This window comes from Hypomesus nipponensis, chromosome 2 (assembly GCF_054491055.1).
Source record: "Hypomesus nipponensis isolate SF chromosome 2, ASM5449105v1, whole genome shotgun sequence".
Lineage (NCBI taxonomy): Eukaryota > Metazoa > Chordata > Actinopteri > Osmeriformes > Osmeridae > Hypomesus > Hypomesus nipponensis.
Window position 1 is genome coordinate 13,541,615 of NC_140362.1, and position 16,704 is coordinate 13,558,318.

A 16,704-nucleotide genomic window follows, 5' to 3' on the forward strand; every position below is an offset into this window, starting at 1 on the left:
TAGACAGTGAAAAAGGCAGGCCAGAAGGCATGCAGACAGGCAGGACAGGAAGACAGGCAGGCGGGAAGACAGGCATGCATGCAAACAGGCAGGCAGGCAAACAGACAGGCAGTCTGTTTATCATAGAATCTCAAACGCGGGATCAAACATGAAAGGATGAGTGCTTGCTAGAGCCTTTTCAGATTTCCGTGGAAATGTGACATCTCTGGAAACGTTTAGGCTGTCATAGCGGCCGCTGCTCTTCAAAGAGCCGAGAGAGGAATGAATTAATGTTGCTTCTGTACGTTCCTGCTTCCTGCCATCCCACCCCCCCCCTCCCCCCCAGCCCCCCTCCCTCCCAGAACAGAGAGAATCCCCGTATCTACTGTTAGCAGCAGCTAGATTACAGGGAGAGACGTAATAGGGCTGCAAATCATTAGACTGTGGCGTGTTCATCAACTCTGTGTGTTCCTCCGCGTGCTGGGAGGAGAGCCCTCTTCACTTCCACACCCCAGAGTTGGAATCAGACAAACAAGAGCCGGTCTTTGATATCGATACGGACGCAATGTGTCCTCTATCCAGTGAGATTCGATCATTCGAACAACTTGAATGAGTTAGTTTGTGTTTATGAAAGGGAATGGAGAACGACTGACAAGACGGGTACACACATTCTCGTCCACACACACACACGCACACGCACACACACTGACAGACATCAGAGACGGTCTGTCAGTCAAGCCTCAGTGGGATCAGGGTCAAGTGGAACACAACAGTCATCAGATACTGACCAAAACATCTTCACACACACACACACACACACACCTGCTAACACACACACGGTAACCGGCACTAACGCACACACACATTGACACCAACACACACAGAGGCCACAGAAAAAAAGAGAGAGGAATGCTGTTTGCTCATTGCACTCATCCATGAAAAAGCGTCCATCTCAACAGTCAGTCAGACCCTCTCTTGTGTTCTCCAGTGTTCCTCAGCACGTCCAGCCAACAGTGACCCCCCCCCCGGGCTCCCCGACCCCCCACCCCCACCCTGCCGACCCTAAACCACCACCACTTTACCACTGCCTTCCCCCACTCCTCCCCCCCTCCCCCTCCTACCACTTAACGAGCACAAAAAGATGCAGCACGGCGGCACTTTCCTTTTCACCCCGGTGCACCCCCCCCCCCCCACTCCAGTGCACCCCTCCCACACACACACACACACACACCCCGCCCGCCCCACACCCCACCTTTGTATCAGTTGAAAGGCGTATGGTTACAGCCATCTGATGCCCCGGCTGAAAGTGCCTTTTCTCTCCGCCGCAGTTCACAAGAAGGTCAGACTTCCAGCAAACAGAAAATATGGTGTGAGAGCTCCCTTTTTTTCCCGGGTGCTTGAGCTGAGAGATGTGAGGGGGGCACACGAGCCGGGGAAGGGAGCGCTGATAAAGTTCCATCTGGTCAAACACAGCTCTCTCCATTCCTCATGCCTGAGGGAGGAGGATTTATGCCGGCGTGAGGAGCTGAGACGAACCTCTCTGTGAAGGACAGGAGCCGCGAGGGCAAGCAGTAGCCCACCGAGTCACGCTGCAAGTGACAGTGCCATAAAACTCTCCTGTGGCCTTCTAAGACTGGCCGTCGTTGCGATGACTCACGTTTGAACTGGAGTCCCACCACCGAAGCCCAAGCACTCATCTGAAGCAGCCCTGCCAACAACGGGGAAAAATCAATCATTGGTCGAAAGATTTTGGATCGGTGAGGCGTCCGAAGTGTCATTGGGACATGTGCGTGTATGTGTGTAACACGATGCATCGGGGGGTTTGGCTCGCCATGGCCTCGTGTCCTCGCGGGCGTGACCACACGGGCTCTTTGTCTCTCGGTGGTTAATCATTCATGACCACTGCTCCTCTCCTGACCGAGCTTGTTAAGAGACTTGTACCTGACCACTCTCCTCCGTCTGCCCACCATCCAGAACTATCTGTGACGCGCACCAGCCCTCTCCCCTCTCCCCCCTTCGTCTTGTCGCACTGGTCAAATGAGTCTTAAAATAAGCGGAGCGCTTTGAAGCCCTCAAGTCCCTGCGGTCCTCACCTTTGGTTAACCTCAATAATTGCGGCGGCGCGACTCGGAGGGGAAATTCTCGGGTCCCGGCCCTGTAATTACCGCTTCTGTTCATCTACCAATTTATGACCAATATTTTTCTAAGGCATAAAAGTTACCAAACTGTACATTTGATTTCCAGGCAGACTGTGGGGGGAACCACACCAAAACAGGCCGAGAGGACAGACCACAGCTGGAGGCTACAACACATCAAGCCCCTCACAGAATACACACAGATTCATTGGGAAAAGCCAACCCGTATTTACAGTGCCCTCATTGCGGCTGTGCTGATGATTGGTTTCAGTAGGATAACGTTTGGTGAGAAAGTGTCACACATGGTTTGACTCTGGGCCTTCATTATTTCCACAAACCAGGGGCTCATGTGAAGGCCTAACCCCAGAGAACCCTCTCCATCCCACCCCCAGCCCCCAGGCCCAGCCCCAGGCCCACCCCCAGCCCACGCCCATCTACAGCCCCAGCCCCAACTACAGGCCCAGGAACAGAAGTAGGAGGCCAGGAAGAGAGAACCACTCAGCTAAACAATACAACACAAGTACACTGTAGTAAAACTGTTGACTGAAACGTTTGACTCACACAGAAGTCTAAAACCTCTCTGGAGCTTCCCACTCATCAGTGTGTGTCTGAGTGTGTGTGGAGTGAAGCAGTGTGTTTGTGTGTGTGTGTGTGTGTGTCTGTGGGGAGGGGACTGCATTCCTGAAAGAAGGACTGAGTTGCACCATAAATTAGTTCCTCATCGTGAGGACCCAATCCAAAGAGCCCCATCATAAAACATCTGCAACAGCTCCATCCGCCAACAACGTCTAATGGGCTAATTACCATGAGGGGGCTGGGACAGCAGCAAGCCTTTTACCCTCTTTTGTACTCAATGCAGTAGGTGTGTGTGTGTGTGTGTGTGTGTGTGTGTGTGTGTGTGTGTGTGTGTGTGTGTGTGTGTGCGTGTGCGTGTGGTGTGAGCGTGCTCTCAAGCTTCCAACAGTATATCTGCTCGACAACAGCCATGCATTCAACTCTCACATCCTTATGAACAGCATGCCCGGTGTGACAAAAACACAGGCCGTTATGCCCTGAATACACCATCACAGCATGCCTGGGCTGCGTGCATGTGTGTGTATTTGTGTGTGTATTGGTGTGTGTGCTTGTGACTGTGTGTGTGTGTCACAGCTGACCTGTTGCGTGCATCCCGCCCCCACTCCAAGCAGCCAGAGCTGTCTGGAGGTCTGCATTATTGATGTGTGATCTTTCCTGGGCCGGCCCGGCCGGCTGTGTCTTCCACACCTGCTCATCAGAGATAATAGGGAGGATGAGAGGAGCGCGGGGCGGCCTGTTTGAAACGCTAGCCAGGTAAGCTGCTGCCCCTGCCTCATGATTAATACAGTGTGACTGGGCTCCGGGCTCTGACCTTTTGAGGAAGGCCAGGCACCATTTTTAAGTGAAAGCTCTGCCTCAGCCGGGCTGCAGGGTTGTCCATCACATCTTCCTACCCCCCCCCCCCCAACCTCCCTCCTTCCCCCCCCCAAACAACCCACCCCCGCCCCCCTCCCCACCTACATCCCTCAACCCCTCCCTATCACTATCCGTCAGACACTCCAGAACCGCACCCCCCTCCCGTCCAGACTCTTTCACACACACACACACACACACCACTTGCCACTGGCCCACGTTTGTTTATCTCGGTGTATCATGTTGCCAACTCGAGACGTCAAGTCGAACAGTGTCCCATGGTTGTGGGAGACATCTTAATATGACACACCAACTTCCCACTTGGTCAGCTGCATCAATATTGTAGAAGAGCAGTAATACTCTGGATTATGAAGAGCATGCTGAAAACAGTTTGGCCACAGCCTGGCTACGCAGAGCATGAGGTATTGGTTCACCACCATGACCCAAGAATGATATGTGCAAACCTCCGGGCCAGCCTTCCTCCTTCCTCTCATCCTCCATCTCTCTGTCGTCTCCTCCTCCCTCCATGTTCCTTTCCCTCCTCCTCTTCTCTCTCCCTTCTTCCTTGCCCCCCTCCTCTCCTCCTCCCTCCATGCCACATTCTTGTTTTTCGCCCTCCTCCTCACCTCTCCACCCTTCCTCCTTGCTCTCTCTTTCTACAGATATCCAGTGAAAGGGGATTGAGGAGGGGGGGTGGGGTGGGGTGGGGGGGGGGGTCATGTCCTAGGTCTAGCCCCAAACAGATGCATTGTCACGGTTGCTGAGCAAATTTACTTTGGTCTCCAACACATTCAGACTCTTGAACAGAAACACACACACAGACACACTGCAGAGATGCCAGGGTTCTATGCAGTAAAGGAGCCAATTGACTGAGAGCACACAGTGAGGACTATCAGCTGGCCTCTGGGTGTGTGGACTGTCTCCATAAGGAAGTGCTGGTGTGTTCCGAGCCGCAGGTTAGCAGCACAGACGCAGACCGAGGGAGCAAATAACGGATGAGAGGAGGTGAAAGGTCAACCTCAAACATTCCTTTCAAAAATAAACAGAGAGAGGAGTTAGCTAGCCGAACCAGACAGCTACCCAGTGGACATTCATCACCCTTATAATACCCTGTGTTTGGTTCCAATATTGTATTTGTAAGCATAACCTCCTCCCCTCCCTTTCCTTTCCTCGCGTTCCTTTCTTCCCTTCTTCAGCACCGCCCCCCCCCCCCCACCCCCCCTCTTCCCCCAAGAACGAAGAAGAAGGATATTCAGCCCATTTGAAATAGAGAAGGTAATAGCTGGCTTGGTAAGAATGTATACATATTCATTTTTAACCCATTTATGAGTACCCAATCTGAAGGACAATACCTGCATGTGTACTTTGAAGTGTAATATTTTCTTGTCATCGTGGCTCAATCAGCACAATCCACAAGGGTTGAGGAAAAACAGGCATTACATCTCTGAGCAATCATCATCCATATAACTGTGTGTTCATGATTTAGTTGGCAGGATGGGCTGACTTTAAGACTTTGACGAGTGTGTTCTGGGGTATTCTATGGTGGGTATTGTATGGTGCTCTGGAGCTTATTCAGTTAGGCCGGGCCACTCTACTGAGAGGAGACTGAGCTGTTTGAAAAGTACACTGACTGCTGGCTTAGAGACCCAGGCCAGGGGGTGTCGTACTGGGAGCAACCCTGGACATTCTGTCCTGAACAGGGGGATCAGCATGGACTGGTTAGTCTGGAAAGGTTAGTCTGTGTCGGTCAGGCTGGACTGGTCAGTGTGGGTCGGTCAGGCTGGACTGGTCAGTTTAAACATCTGCTCCTTCTGACCTGCTATCCTTCTGTTTCCTAGCCTTTACACACACAGGCACACACACACATTGCACTTGTGTGTGTGTGTGTGTGTGGGGGGGGGTGGTGTGTGCGTGTGTGTGTGCATACTCTGGGGCTCTCTGTTAGCTCTTGTAGAGAGAACTGGTCTTTCTCTGTTGCTCTGGTCTGGAGGGAAGGGGGGGGGGGGCGGTCAAGATCATGCAGGGGAACGAGCCTACAAGCAGCCAGCGGTGTCTGAGATGGGGGGGGGGGATCTCTCTCCAGAGATAAATCCAAATCTAAGCGAGGAAAAACAGACCCTGCAAATCCGTGGTAAAGAAATTCCTATTGAATGTCATCAATAGAGTCCTGGTCAGCAGGAGTTCAGGCCTTGGTGGCTTCCAAGATCCCAGATCTCAGAGCTATCCAGCTCTCGGCCACTCTGGCGATCCCTCTGTGAGGCTGAGGTCCTCACCATCAATTTCCCTGGGCCCCCATTTTTACTGTCTGCTCACTGAGAAGCCCTGGCTGTCGGAGGGATCAATTTGATTTATCTCCCGGCTGCAGCTGATGAGGACATCACTGATAACGGCGGGGTTAAGTGTGGGGAGGGTTCCTGTCTCTGCAGGAGCCAAGTAGTGTTTCTAAACTTTGGAGAGACTCCCGGTCTTTCCACTTGGAGAGACTCACTGTAGATCTTGAGTAAGCCCCCGGAACACAGAGAGGACACTCAGAACACAGCAACAGGGTGTCAGAAGTGTTTTGGTTAAACATTCTCCACATTTCTGATGAAAGGGACTTGTCCTTTTGCCAACAGAAATTTGGTTAAACAAAACTTTTCGAGAGAATTTATCAAATAAACAGATCGAATCACAGATGGGAGACTCCATGATGGAGAGACTTTGCGCAATAATCTACAGCGGGGTGAGTAATCGAAACAGAACAAAGATTCCGTTCTGTTAGTTATTTTCTGTGTTTATTACAGTAACAAAGAAATGTGTTCACTAGACAGACATGCAATGTGGTCAGATATTGTACCAGACCCCACTAGTGTCAGCCCACCTGCCCAGGCTTGGCCTTACATATACCTGCCTTTGCTGTAGGATACTTTCATGTCAAACACAGAGAGGGTTAGCTAGTTAGCCTTAGCAAGTACTTGACTTTGCTGTTGGATCCTCCCTGTCATATACAGAAGGGGCTAGCTAGCTAGCATTAGCTAGCAGTTTCAGCAGCCTGTGCTGCCCTCAGATCCAAGGCCCCAGCCAGAAGGGTCATTTGGCCAGGCCCCCAGGGGACCGCTTGTTGTGTCACTCATTTGCTGGGGCGGCTAAAGAGCGCACTTAGCATCCTGTGTTTCCCCTTGCAAACATGTGGGGAGTGACATGATACTGTACCAGAGCCTGTCCAGCATCTAACATTTCAAAGCCATTTCCTAATTGTTTCCAGGCCAAGGTCGACAGTCTATATGGAAGCAATCCCTGCTTTCAATCTGCCTCTGCATCCCCAGATTGGGAAACATTAAAGTGTTAAGTCAACTTGACCCGGGCGGGCTAATTCATTGGGAAATAGCTGTGGTTCCCCATACACGCAGAACCATATCAGTGACAGCCTATGTCTGTTCCTCCTACTAGGATGGGCACCATATGTTTACACTGTACGAAGCACTACTGAGCCAGCCGTGCTGGGAACAATGACACTCATTGTCTGTGATGGGAGAAAGCCCGGACTGTTTACATGCTATAAGAACACTGGGCCATCAGGGCCATAGCCTTGCTGTCGCGTCCAATCAGTCCATCTTAGAAGGTACTGTTTGTTACAAGAGAAACCAGTCAGCAGAAGGACAAGATCACACAATGTTTACTTTTCATAAGCACCCATCAGATGATCTAGAAGGATCTAGTAGGACTGTACAGAAAGACATGTGAGGAGAAGAGTTAGTCCAGTGGACACAAGCACGTGCGAATGTGATATGGCAATCCTTTTTGAGTGGTTGAACTTCTTAACCTTGTGTGTTACAGCTCCCAGTTGATACCTACCCTGGCCTTCAACCTGACGATCAGCACGCAGTGTTAAATCTGTAAGAACCTTCCAGAACAGGGTTGGTCACCGCGTTACCAGGTTAATTTGGGCAGAGCTGTACACAAGCATGTATATGTTATGTTCACAAATGATAGATTTTGCTACTTGTGTTTCTTAACACCCCAGTCTGTGGACACTTGCGGAAGCACCAAGTTGCTGTGTCCATTAGATATCTGCAGGGCTGTCTTCAGGGCTAACCCCCCCCCCCCCCCCCCATCCCCAAACACACACACACTCAGTTGATCATGTCTGAATCATAACACTGAGATTGTAGCGATTTTGTTTTGTTCCCAAGGTCCAGAGAGCCCACCCACCTCCTGTACCTCCTCCAGGGCTGAGCTGGAAGAGGAAGGAAGCCCCAGGATCTCCTACACTACTGCTGCGTCAGAGAACACATACGCTATTGAATACTATTCAACACTATTCACATTCTACATATAGAATGTGTCATTGTTAATTCAATGTGATCTGGGAACACCGTAATTGCAGACTGTAGATCGGATTCAAAGCACATTATGCAAACAAGATCTCCGGTCTCGGCTACACATACAGACTTTGAGGATAGAAAACAAGTTATGTATCAACAGTTAATCCTCAAATAGAGGGGGACATTCCTAGCCCTTTATTCTGCGCCACCCTGAGGAAGGTTGGGGGAAATAAAGACTGAACCAGACTCAAAGTAACGATTTAATAAACCAAAAGGTGATTCGCCGAATAACATAATGGTCATCACAACTCTCTAAGCTGCTGGATGTATGTAACTCCACTGACTGACTCTCTTCTCTATTGCATGTTCTATCTTTCTCTGTTTTTGGTAAACGTTTTGGAGACTTAGTCATGAGAAGAAAAAGGGGAGGATTTGTTTGCATTTTATTAGTACAGTAATGGTGTGGAATATTATCCATTAATATATGTATAAACGTATGATTTTATATATCATTGTAAAAGAACTGAACCCTCTAATTGAATGCACCTCAAAACTCAGAACCTAGAACTCTAATATGAGGTAGACATCAATAATGGTATTCCACCCTTTGCAAACATATTAAAAACAACTTAAATTACTCTTATCAATGTAGGAATTATATGATTATCATGAAACTCTGTACATCACAAATAATAAAATAATTATAGAATAGAAATTATAACGATTTGAGTGCATTTGTATATTTACAAAGAAATGCCTTTTTCTCATTTCTCCATTTGTTGCACTTGTATAGTTTTTGACTATACAAATATTTACATATCAAATAACGAACAGCAGTGCATTCCAAGCTAATGTGCATTTAAATATCAAATCGTTTGTTCTTGTCAGTTTAACGCAGAAATATAACAACTTTCTTCCTGACATATCGACATTTACGCAGTCAGTTGTGAAGTGCATTTCGTAAAGATGCAGATTTGAGCATAAGTTCGCCTTGATAATGAGGCTGATGTTTCCTTGAGTCCCTCGGTGCCGTTTGCAACCGGATCCAAAACACAGTGTTCACGAGCAGACAGGACATGGCCCGTGTCCGTACAGTCAACATTTATGATAATTGTCTCTAGCCCCGGGTCCATGTCTCCCTCTCACACACACCTTTAAGTCCACATCACACGCACATCTTGCATTCGTTTAACTCCGTCGGTGCAAGGTGAGCGCGCACTGCACTCGGAAGATGCAGGTCGCGTTTATAGGGAAATGTTCTCGCAATCCCACCGCATTCTCTCTTTCTCTATATATCTCTCACCCCTCTCGCACACTTTCCCGTCTTCCCACTATATCTCTGTGTTTGGTAGATTACATTCACCTTCTCGACGGACGGCCTCGAGAGCCTATTGATAACGCATCAAGAGAGCGCAATAGCTCCAGCTGGGCCAGAGCAATTATGGAGACACCCAAATGAGTCCTTGTCCGAGAAGCAACAATGCACAACAGACTGTCCCGTGTTCTCCATCCCCGGTCCAAACAGGTGCGTCTCTGAACCTCTTTCAGGCCGCTTGCTGTGCTTTTCTTTTTGGTCCAGCATGTTGCCCAAAGGATGCGTGGTAGCGCAAGGTCGCCGCTATCTAGGACTTGCAAACAAAAGGCTATTGTCGATGTATATATTTGTTGAATGGTGGAATAATAAGCGTGTCAGATTTACGCACACGATTAAGCCATTTAACGCAACCGTGATGTGGTTGTTATGAGTTTGAAATTGCCAAATAAATATTGCAAATATTGCCTTTCGGATCCCTTTTGAATAAAGATTACGCCCCACATTGTAGGCCCATATATGACAAACGCACGGTCCCGCATTTAAAAAAAGCTTTGCCAAACTCTTATGTGTCCATCGGGACTTCATGACCCATCTTTGATTTGAGTTGAGATCTCAAGATTGAGGTCAAAGCGAGGCGCTACCTGCAGCCGCACTGCTCCACCACCATATCCTCGTATTGTTTGTACACAACATTGTTACCCGAGTCTATGTACAGAATGCTGATGGGGCTGAGCTTGGTGGGCACACAGCAGCTGGGAGGTGTGCTGTTGGGGTCCATGGAATTCATAAGAGTTTGAATGATGGCGTGGTTGGTTGGCTCTAGATGCGACCTCAGGGGGAAGTCACAAACGCCCTCGCAGTGGTACGCCTCGTAATCCAACGGAGCGATGATCCAGTCATCCCAACCGAGCTCTTTGAAGTTCACGTGCAGTGCCTTTTTGCTGCATCTTGATTTGGACTTTTTGCCGTGTCTCTTTCCGTGTCTGTTGTTGAGCGCTGTCCTCCGTCTGCGGCGCACTTTCAACTGCACGCCCTTCTCCTCCTCTAATCGCCCCGAACCGCGCGACTTGATCTTCTCCTTCATTTCGTTGAACAGATTCTCTCTTTTCTTTGACCTGGTGTACACCACCAGTATAGCTTTCTCTTGTTGGCTTCGATTGGCTCTGTCGAATCCTAACTGTTTCAAGTCGATTTCCGTTTTTGATTTGCCCAGCGTGACCTTGAGTTGGAGACAAAGCTGGCTGCCCTGGCCAGAGGGGGGTCGGCTCTTAAACATTTCCCACACATCCAAAACCTCCCATCCTGCTTTTCTGGAATCCAGGGGATCAAGGGATCTGGAATCCAGCAGACTCTCTGATCGACAGGAGGATAATTGGATGTCATAGAGACCTGTCGGGGACGTTTGGAAATCCCCGGGCACTTTCCTAAATATCCTTAACTCCGCCCCGACCAGCTCCTCTGTGTCTGAGAGGGTTGAGACATCAAACAGATACTTTTGTCTTCGCAAAGGAGAGTGCAAGAGATCGTCTGCAAGATAAAAAGAAATAATTGCAGTCAGATTCACTTAGAGTATACAGTGTTCAGAGGGGAGAAGGGAGGGTGGAATGGGGGTGTCTCGCATTCTCACAGAGAGGCCAGATCCGCTGGCCTTATTTCTTGTTGTTCACTGGTCACTCAGAACCTGAGCTGAGCCAAACTACAACTGACACATCGTCAAATTAGATAAACCAATCTGGTTATAAACTTCACGGCTGGCATGTTTCAAGGCGATATTGATTTTTTTTTTTTACGTTTCTGTCAGCATAAACGTTTTCGCATTCTCACTTTTAATGTAGGCTCATGCAGATTCTTATATTTGCGTGTCACTTATTTTTTGTTAAGATCTCATGAAGATTCGTGAGGATAGTATAACAAATCTGAGCCCTTGGCATTTTAGAAGCGGTCAGATGAACCACATTTTTGTTCATCACAATCACAATCATTCACATTTTTCTCAAGCCCTATTGCATATGTTTAACAAGCAATTGTAATTATTACTTTCGAGTAGCCTACTGTGGGATCAATAGGCCAGTATCTATGCAAGCCAAAATGCAAACATCCGCAGTTCCTTGAAGCCTACATGCGGAAAGCTCTCTACGACCGATCAAGGCTTCACGCATAAACTTTTAGGGGCCATTTTAGGCTTATTGTTATTGTTATTAATTATGGGACCATGTTTCAATAGTTAAAAGCCTATTCTTACCCAACATTTCAGTGAGGATATTGTTTTCAATCCCATCCTCCATATGCGTCTTTTCAACAAATGTTTGTTTTTGACTCATTTGTAAAGCTCTTCAAGAACATCTGATTCTACCCAATAGTTTGAGGGTAGGATTGGCCCCGTAAAACAAGAGACAATTTAATGATTGTCCCACCCCTACTAATTCATTATTTGTCTGAATGTATCTTCAGAGTATTTAAGTTTTTTTTTTTTTTTTGTGTACAAGTTTTGAGGCATGGTGTCCCGTCAGATGTCGTGGCTGGAGTCCGCAGACACAACGGGACAGAGGCGACTCACTGTAGTCTCGCCTACACTCAGCTGAACAATACACAATTAATGCATTATTCCATGTCGAGGCCAACACATGCACATGATGACCTACTCTAAGAGATACAATATTGAGCAAAACATGATGACACTAAAAAAGCGTTGTTTTTATATTAAATTGAGTAGACACAATTGTTTGGGACTTTTCGTTTAGCCCATTATTTTTCATTAATATTTCAGTGCATGAAAAATATCCTTAAAAAAGCAAACCAAATATGTACTTAATTATGCTATTGCATTTGAGTAATTAATATATACGTAGCCTATGGTCATAACGATTCACATATTATTCCGTTTGTTAAGTCAATGACATTAACCATAAAGGATTCAAAATTACCAAATGCCTTGTTTTAGCAGAACAATTTCACCATGTGTGTTTAAACGTGTTTTAGTCCTCTTAAGTTATGATATGATTCCTCCTAAGTTATGATATGATTCCTAATAAAATGTTATTCGGAATAGATATTCGGATGTGTACGCCAGTTCTCTGCCCCTTGGGAACCCCGCAGAGTTTAATAGTAAAACCAGATTGAAACCTTGTGTTTGTTTCACAAACTTTGCACGTATGGCCTGCATTAGTTGCTTTTTATATGACCTCAAACAAATCGAATACAAGGTCACCAAATAATTAACAGTTCTGAATTCCGCTTTTCCTCATTAAAATATTTCATCCCTTTGTGCCAAAGACAACATTCCCGGTTCGAACGTGCTCGGCCTGACACCGGGTTTGAATTATAGAGCGCATCTCTCAATTAATGAAAATGTGTATAGCCTATAATAATAACGAATAACGTTAAAAGATTAAACTTTTTTTGCTTTGACACAATTTTGGGGGAAAATTACTCTTGTTTATAGAAAGCAGTCTTGTGTGCACTTTCAAAGTCATTCGTCCGAAAATAAAGAGTGATGTGTCCAGTTGGGCCTTCTCGTTTGCATCTGAATCCAAACTATTACAAAACATGGGCTTTCGAAATGTAATCTGTAGGCTGCGTGTGTATCTGTCTCTCTGTGTGTGTGTGTGTGTGTGTGTGTGTGTGTGTGTGTGTGTGTGTGTGTGTGTGTGTGTGTAAGAGACAGAGAGAGAGAGAGCTAGAGAGAGAGAGAGAGAGAGAGAGAGAGAGAGAGAGAGAGAGAGAGAGAGAGAGAGAGAGAGAGAGAGACTGGGGCTGCCGAGGCCAGCGCGCACCATCTGCGTTTTAATGAGTTACTTCTGAGGCCAAAAGTAATTTTCATACATTCGGTTTGTTCTTGTCTGATCTTGCGACTAAAACGAACCTAAGAGACACCCTCTCTTTAATAGATATAATTTACCTTACTAATGGAAATCCTTTATTACACTGTATGCGGGTTAAGAGTTATTTTATTTAAAATCTAAGGTGTCGTTCTTTTGTCCAGCTTTCAATTCAAACGCAATGCACTCACAAACACTGATGCGCAAATACGCGTCGCATTTTGTAGACTAAATGAGGATGAATATCCAAAAGTAAAACGCCGCCTAGTTACATTAAGGTCTGTTCCGTGGTGCAGTTCACCACTCCAGGCTTGTTCCACACTGCGGGCTTTACTGGTGCCGGAGCAGAGCCCACCACTGAGAAGGGAGGACGGAAGAAAAATAATTTTCCACAATTAAAGTGGCGGTCGCACAGGGAGGTGCGCTGTAAAAGTAAGCAACCAAAGACTTCTTAGCGAAGGAAGTGCTCTTTCTTTTTTTCTTCCCGTCGTTTTTGGTGATTTGCCATTGGCTGTGCTGGGTCATTATGGGAGAATAGACAGTGTTTGATATATGACATGAACACTCAATTAGATCACCCAGTTCAAATGCTCCAATCAGCGGCTCGATGCTAAGCAACCCTCGGAGAGTCCAGCGAGGGGTCAGAGCCAGTGACACATCAAATTAAACTCAGATGGGAGAAAGTGAAGCTTGTTCATCAGATCAGTTCGCAGTTTGTCTCTCTGAACTGGAGTTCTTGGTTGTAGCCTACTATACGGGAGGGGAAAGCGAACAATGGTTTGAACATGTCACTTGTGTTTGTCCACCAAAGATTAACTAGCCTTGCTGTTTTTTCTGCGTTCAGTTAGGCTATGTGTTTATCTCGAATCCTTGAACCTTTCCAGTTTCGAAGTTGACTGAGCCAGACACCTGCTCCTAGCACCGGGCCATTCTTTGATAGGCCAAGTCCATGCTTATTAACTAACACATCGCTTGGACAGAGTAATTAATTTTTCACTCAGCACAAATAGTCTTATCAATAAGATATAATTTTCGGGTTACATGTCTTCCTCGTCACAAACCAGATAGGCTACCCACCTACATTTGAACCTCGTCGTAAACTATGGTAAAATAAGTGAACTTATATATTTCAGCCGACATCGTACATTGTAACGTCTCCCCGCGCAGCTAGCTATATGATGGAGATGGCGCACGCGGGGACCCGGGGAAAAGGATTTACTACCTTCATTTAGAGACGGCCTCAATTAGAGTTTTACTGTTGTGTTACCTGGGGGTCAATTTAAGTCCAATATAACTTAATACTTTGCAAAACTGACGTAGTTCTACCGCTCTTAAAAATGTGTCCCAAGGGCACAAAGACACCCGAATGCGGCAACAAAACTTAATGCGTCTCCCAAAAGAAGCGATAAAGTTCGAGTGCATCTATTACGCAGGCCTAACTTTATAGCTGTTGCGATTACGAGATATTTCCTTTACCTTCGCAATTTTACTGTGCAAAATGAATTTTGAACCTCTAAATATGACTAAAATTAAGGCTCCATGCACCGTATCGTGGCCTAATATTGAGAAGATGGTGTAACAATAACACTGTTTAGCTTTCCCGCATAGTCAACAGCTATTCATATGCAGATATGAGAGAAGCCATTTTTATGATAGGGTCACACAAAATGTGACACAAAAAACTATCCATTGCAGATTACAGTGTAAATCAAATAGGCCTACTTCACAACCTTAATTTAATTAATTGTTTGTTGTTGCTGACACCAACCTTTTCCTCTGTCCACAAAACTTGTTATGGTGTTTGCAGACTTGGAGGAGCGGAAAAAACTGGCGTTAAGTCCGAGTCTCTCCGCCGCAGAGTAAGTCCGGTATATAGAAAGCATGTAATCGTGGGGCACAATAGCGTCTTTAAAGTCCTCTCGCGGGTGGCTCAAAACGGGAGAGGATGTGAATATCTCTTTGAGAAACTTGGTTGACCTTTGTCCGTCATGATGGATCCGGGTTCCCTTGTGTCTCCACGGCACAGATGGAGATATGATAGCAGCAGACTGGGAACATGGTACATTCCAAATAATTAAGATGAACAGAAAATATAACGCTAGGGTTCGAAATGCGTCCATGGTGGTAACGTCCCGGAGTTGTCTCGAAGCCTTCTTCCACTACGAAGCCGATTTCAACTGCAACAGCCAAGGATACACGGCGCGTCAGAGCAAGACTTAGGTGCGTTCGCGCTCTCGACTTCTCACAAGAGTGGAGACTACATCACCGGGGAAACACGCCCACTCAGACGCTACAAGTATAGCCCACTTATTGGAGAACTATTCTTCGGTCTTTCTTTGGCCGTTGAAACGGAGGAGACATTCGTTTAGGGCAAAGAGTCAATTCTCAAAGCCACAAGTAACGCAACAGGACCCCAAGTTTAAAGCTACAATAACATGTTGACAAAGGTCATTGGGTCAACTTTAACTGGAGGTCAAGAAAGCAGTCTGATATAAAATCCTGGGTAATGTTAAGTCTACTCGATTAAAACTTGGATGATCACAAAAAAAGTATTGTCCACTTTTTTACAAAAAAAGGAAGCCTATAATAAACAGTTTTAAATATGGAAATCGGTATTAATTTTGAACTAATATTAACTTTGAACTGATCCGAAGAGAAACCTAGACACATAACGTGCCTGACCTTTCGCATTATCAACCGACTAACTGTATGTCAGGGTAGCAACATAAATATATTTTAAAGCCATGAGGTCAAATATGTCCAATAAGCTGCACTAAGAGAACGTCTCCATTCCTTTGGTAGAGCTCTCTCTGTTCAGGATTCTGCAGGAACTTTAATTCTGGGAACTGACAAAAGTATCTCTTTTTGTAAAACTTTACTGCTCTCTACTGGTGGTGATGCACACTGCAAGTAAGGCAACTGCTCATGTAATAACACCGTCGGTCTAATATAAGTATAAGGCCTCCCAAGTCCGTTGCAAATTGACTGTAATAATTTTGTCCTGACAATCTAATTAGATTTGTGTCTCAGAGCTGCATGCACAAACTGGTCACGGAGACAACACAGTCCGCCAGGAACCAAGAAAAGTACAATTATCTAAATCATCTAGATTGATTACCAATGGAAGGTCATGTCTGATTTTCTAATATTGGACTAGTAAAATAGTTATTCATGTCTTGTATCAATGCTCAAAATGTAATATTTCTCATAATCAAGTGAAATTAGACATCCATCTGCATGACACTTATTGGCGATGGTAAATGCATACCATGCATACACCATCCTATGCGTTCCTCGATGGATGGCTTTTTTCAAGAATAAGTAATTTCAGTCTATTTCAGACTATGTCCGACACAGCTTCTGAAATTGAATGAATGCATAGTGAACGTGTCAACGAAAAGCTGGCAACTAAAGAACTTTGAAACATTTTAAACGTTATTGAATTGCAGGAGCTGTGGTTCAAGACATCAGCTGCCAGTAGGTTACAAAAAAAAAAATAGAACAACGTGAGTAAAAACAAAAATGTATGATGTGTTGATGATTTTGCAAGGACCACAATCTGCCATCTCAAATGTCAAAATGTAGGCTTCAGTACTGTATTAAGTTTGCCCTACAAACTCACAAAAAAGAAAGAACCTCTTATTTACTGACTTGTGATAAGGATAAATCAATGACAACCAACTGGCCAAGACACAAAATGCAAGCCAGTTTGAAGGCTATCCCAG

At 46.0% G+C, this 16,704-nt stretch overlaps 1 protein-coding gene across 1 annotated transcript; it reads right to left on the reverse strand.

Annotated features, from left to right (window-relative positions):
• Positions 1-8,093: 8,093 nt before the first annotated feature.
• On the reverse strand, positions 8,094-15,165 carry gdf6a (growth differentiation factor 6a). The gene is made up of 2 exons (XM_084707148.1): positions 14,748-15,165; positions 8,094-10,688 (listed from the first exon to the last, which is right to left on the reverse strand). The coding sequence occupies exons 1-2, from the start codon at positions 15,097-15,099 to the stop codon at positions 9,799-9,801; spliced, it is 1,242 nt and encodes a 413-aa protein (XP_084563274.1). The 5' UTR covers positions 15,100-15,165; the 3' UTR covers positions 8,094-9,798.
• Positions 15,166-16,704: the final 1,539 nt, after the last annotated feature.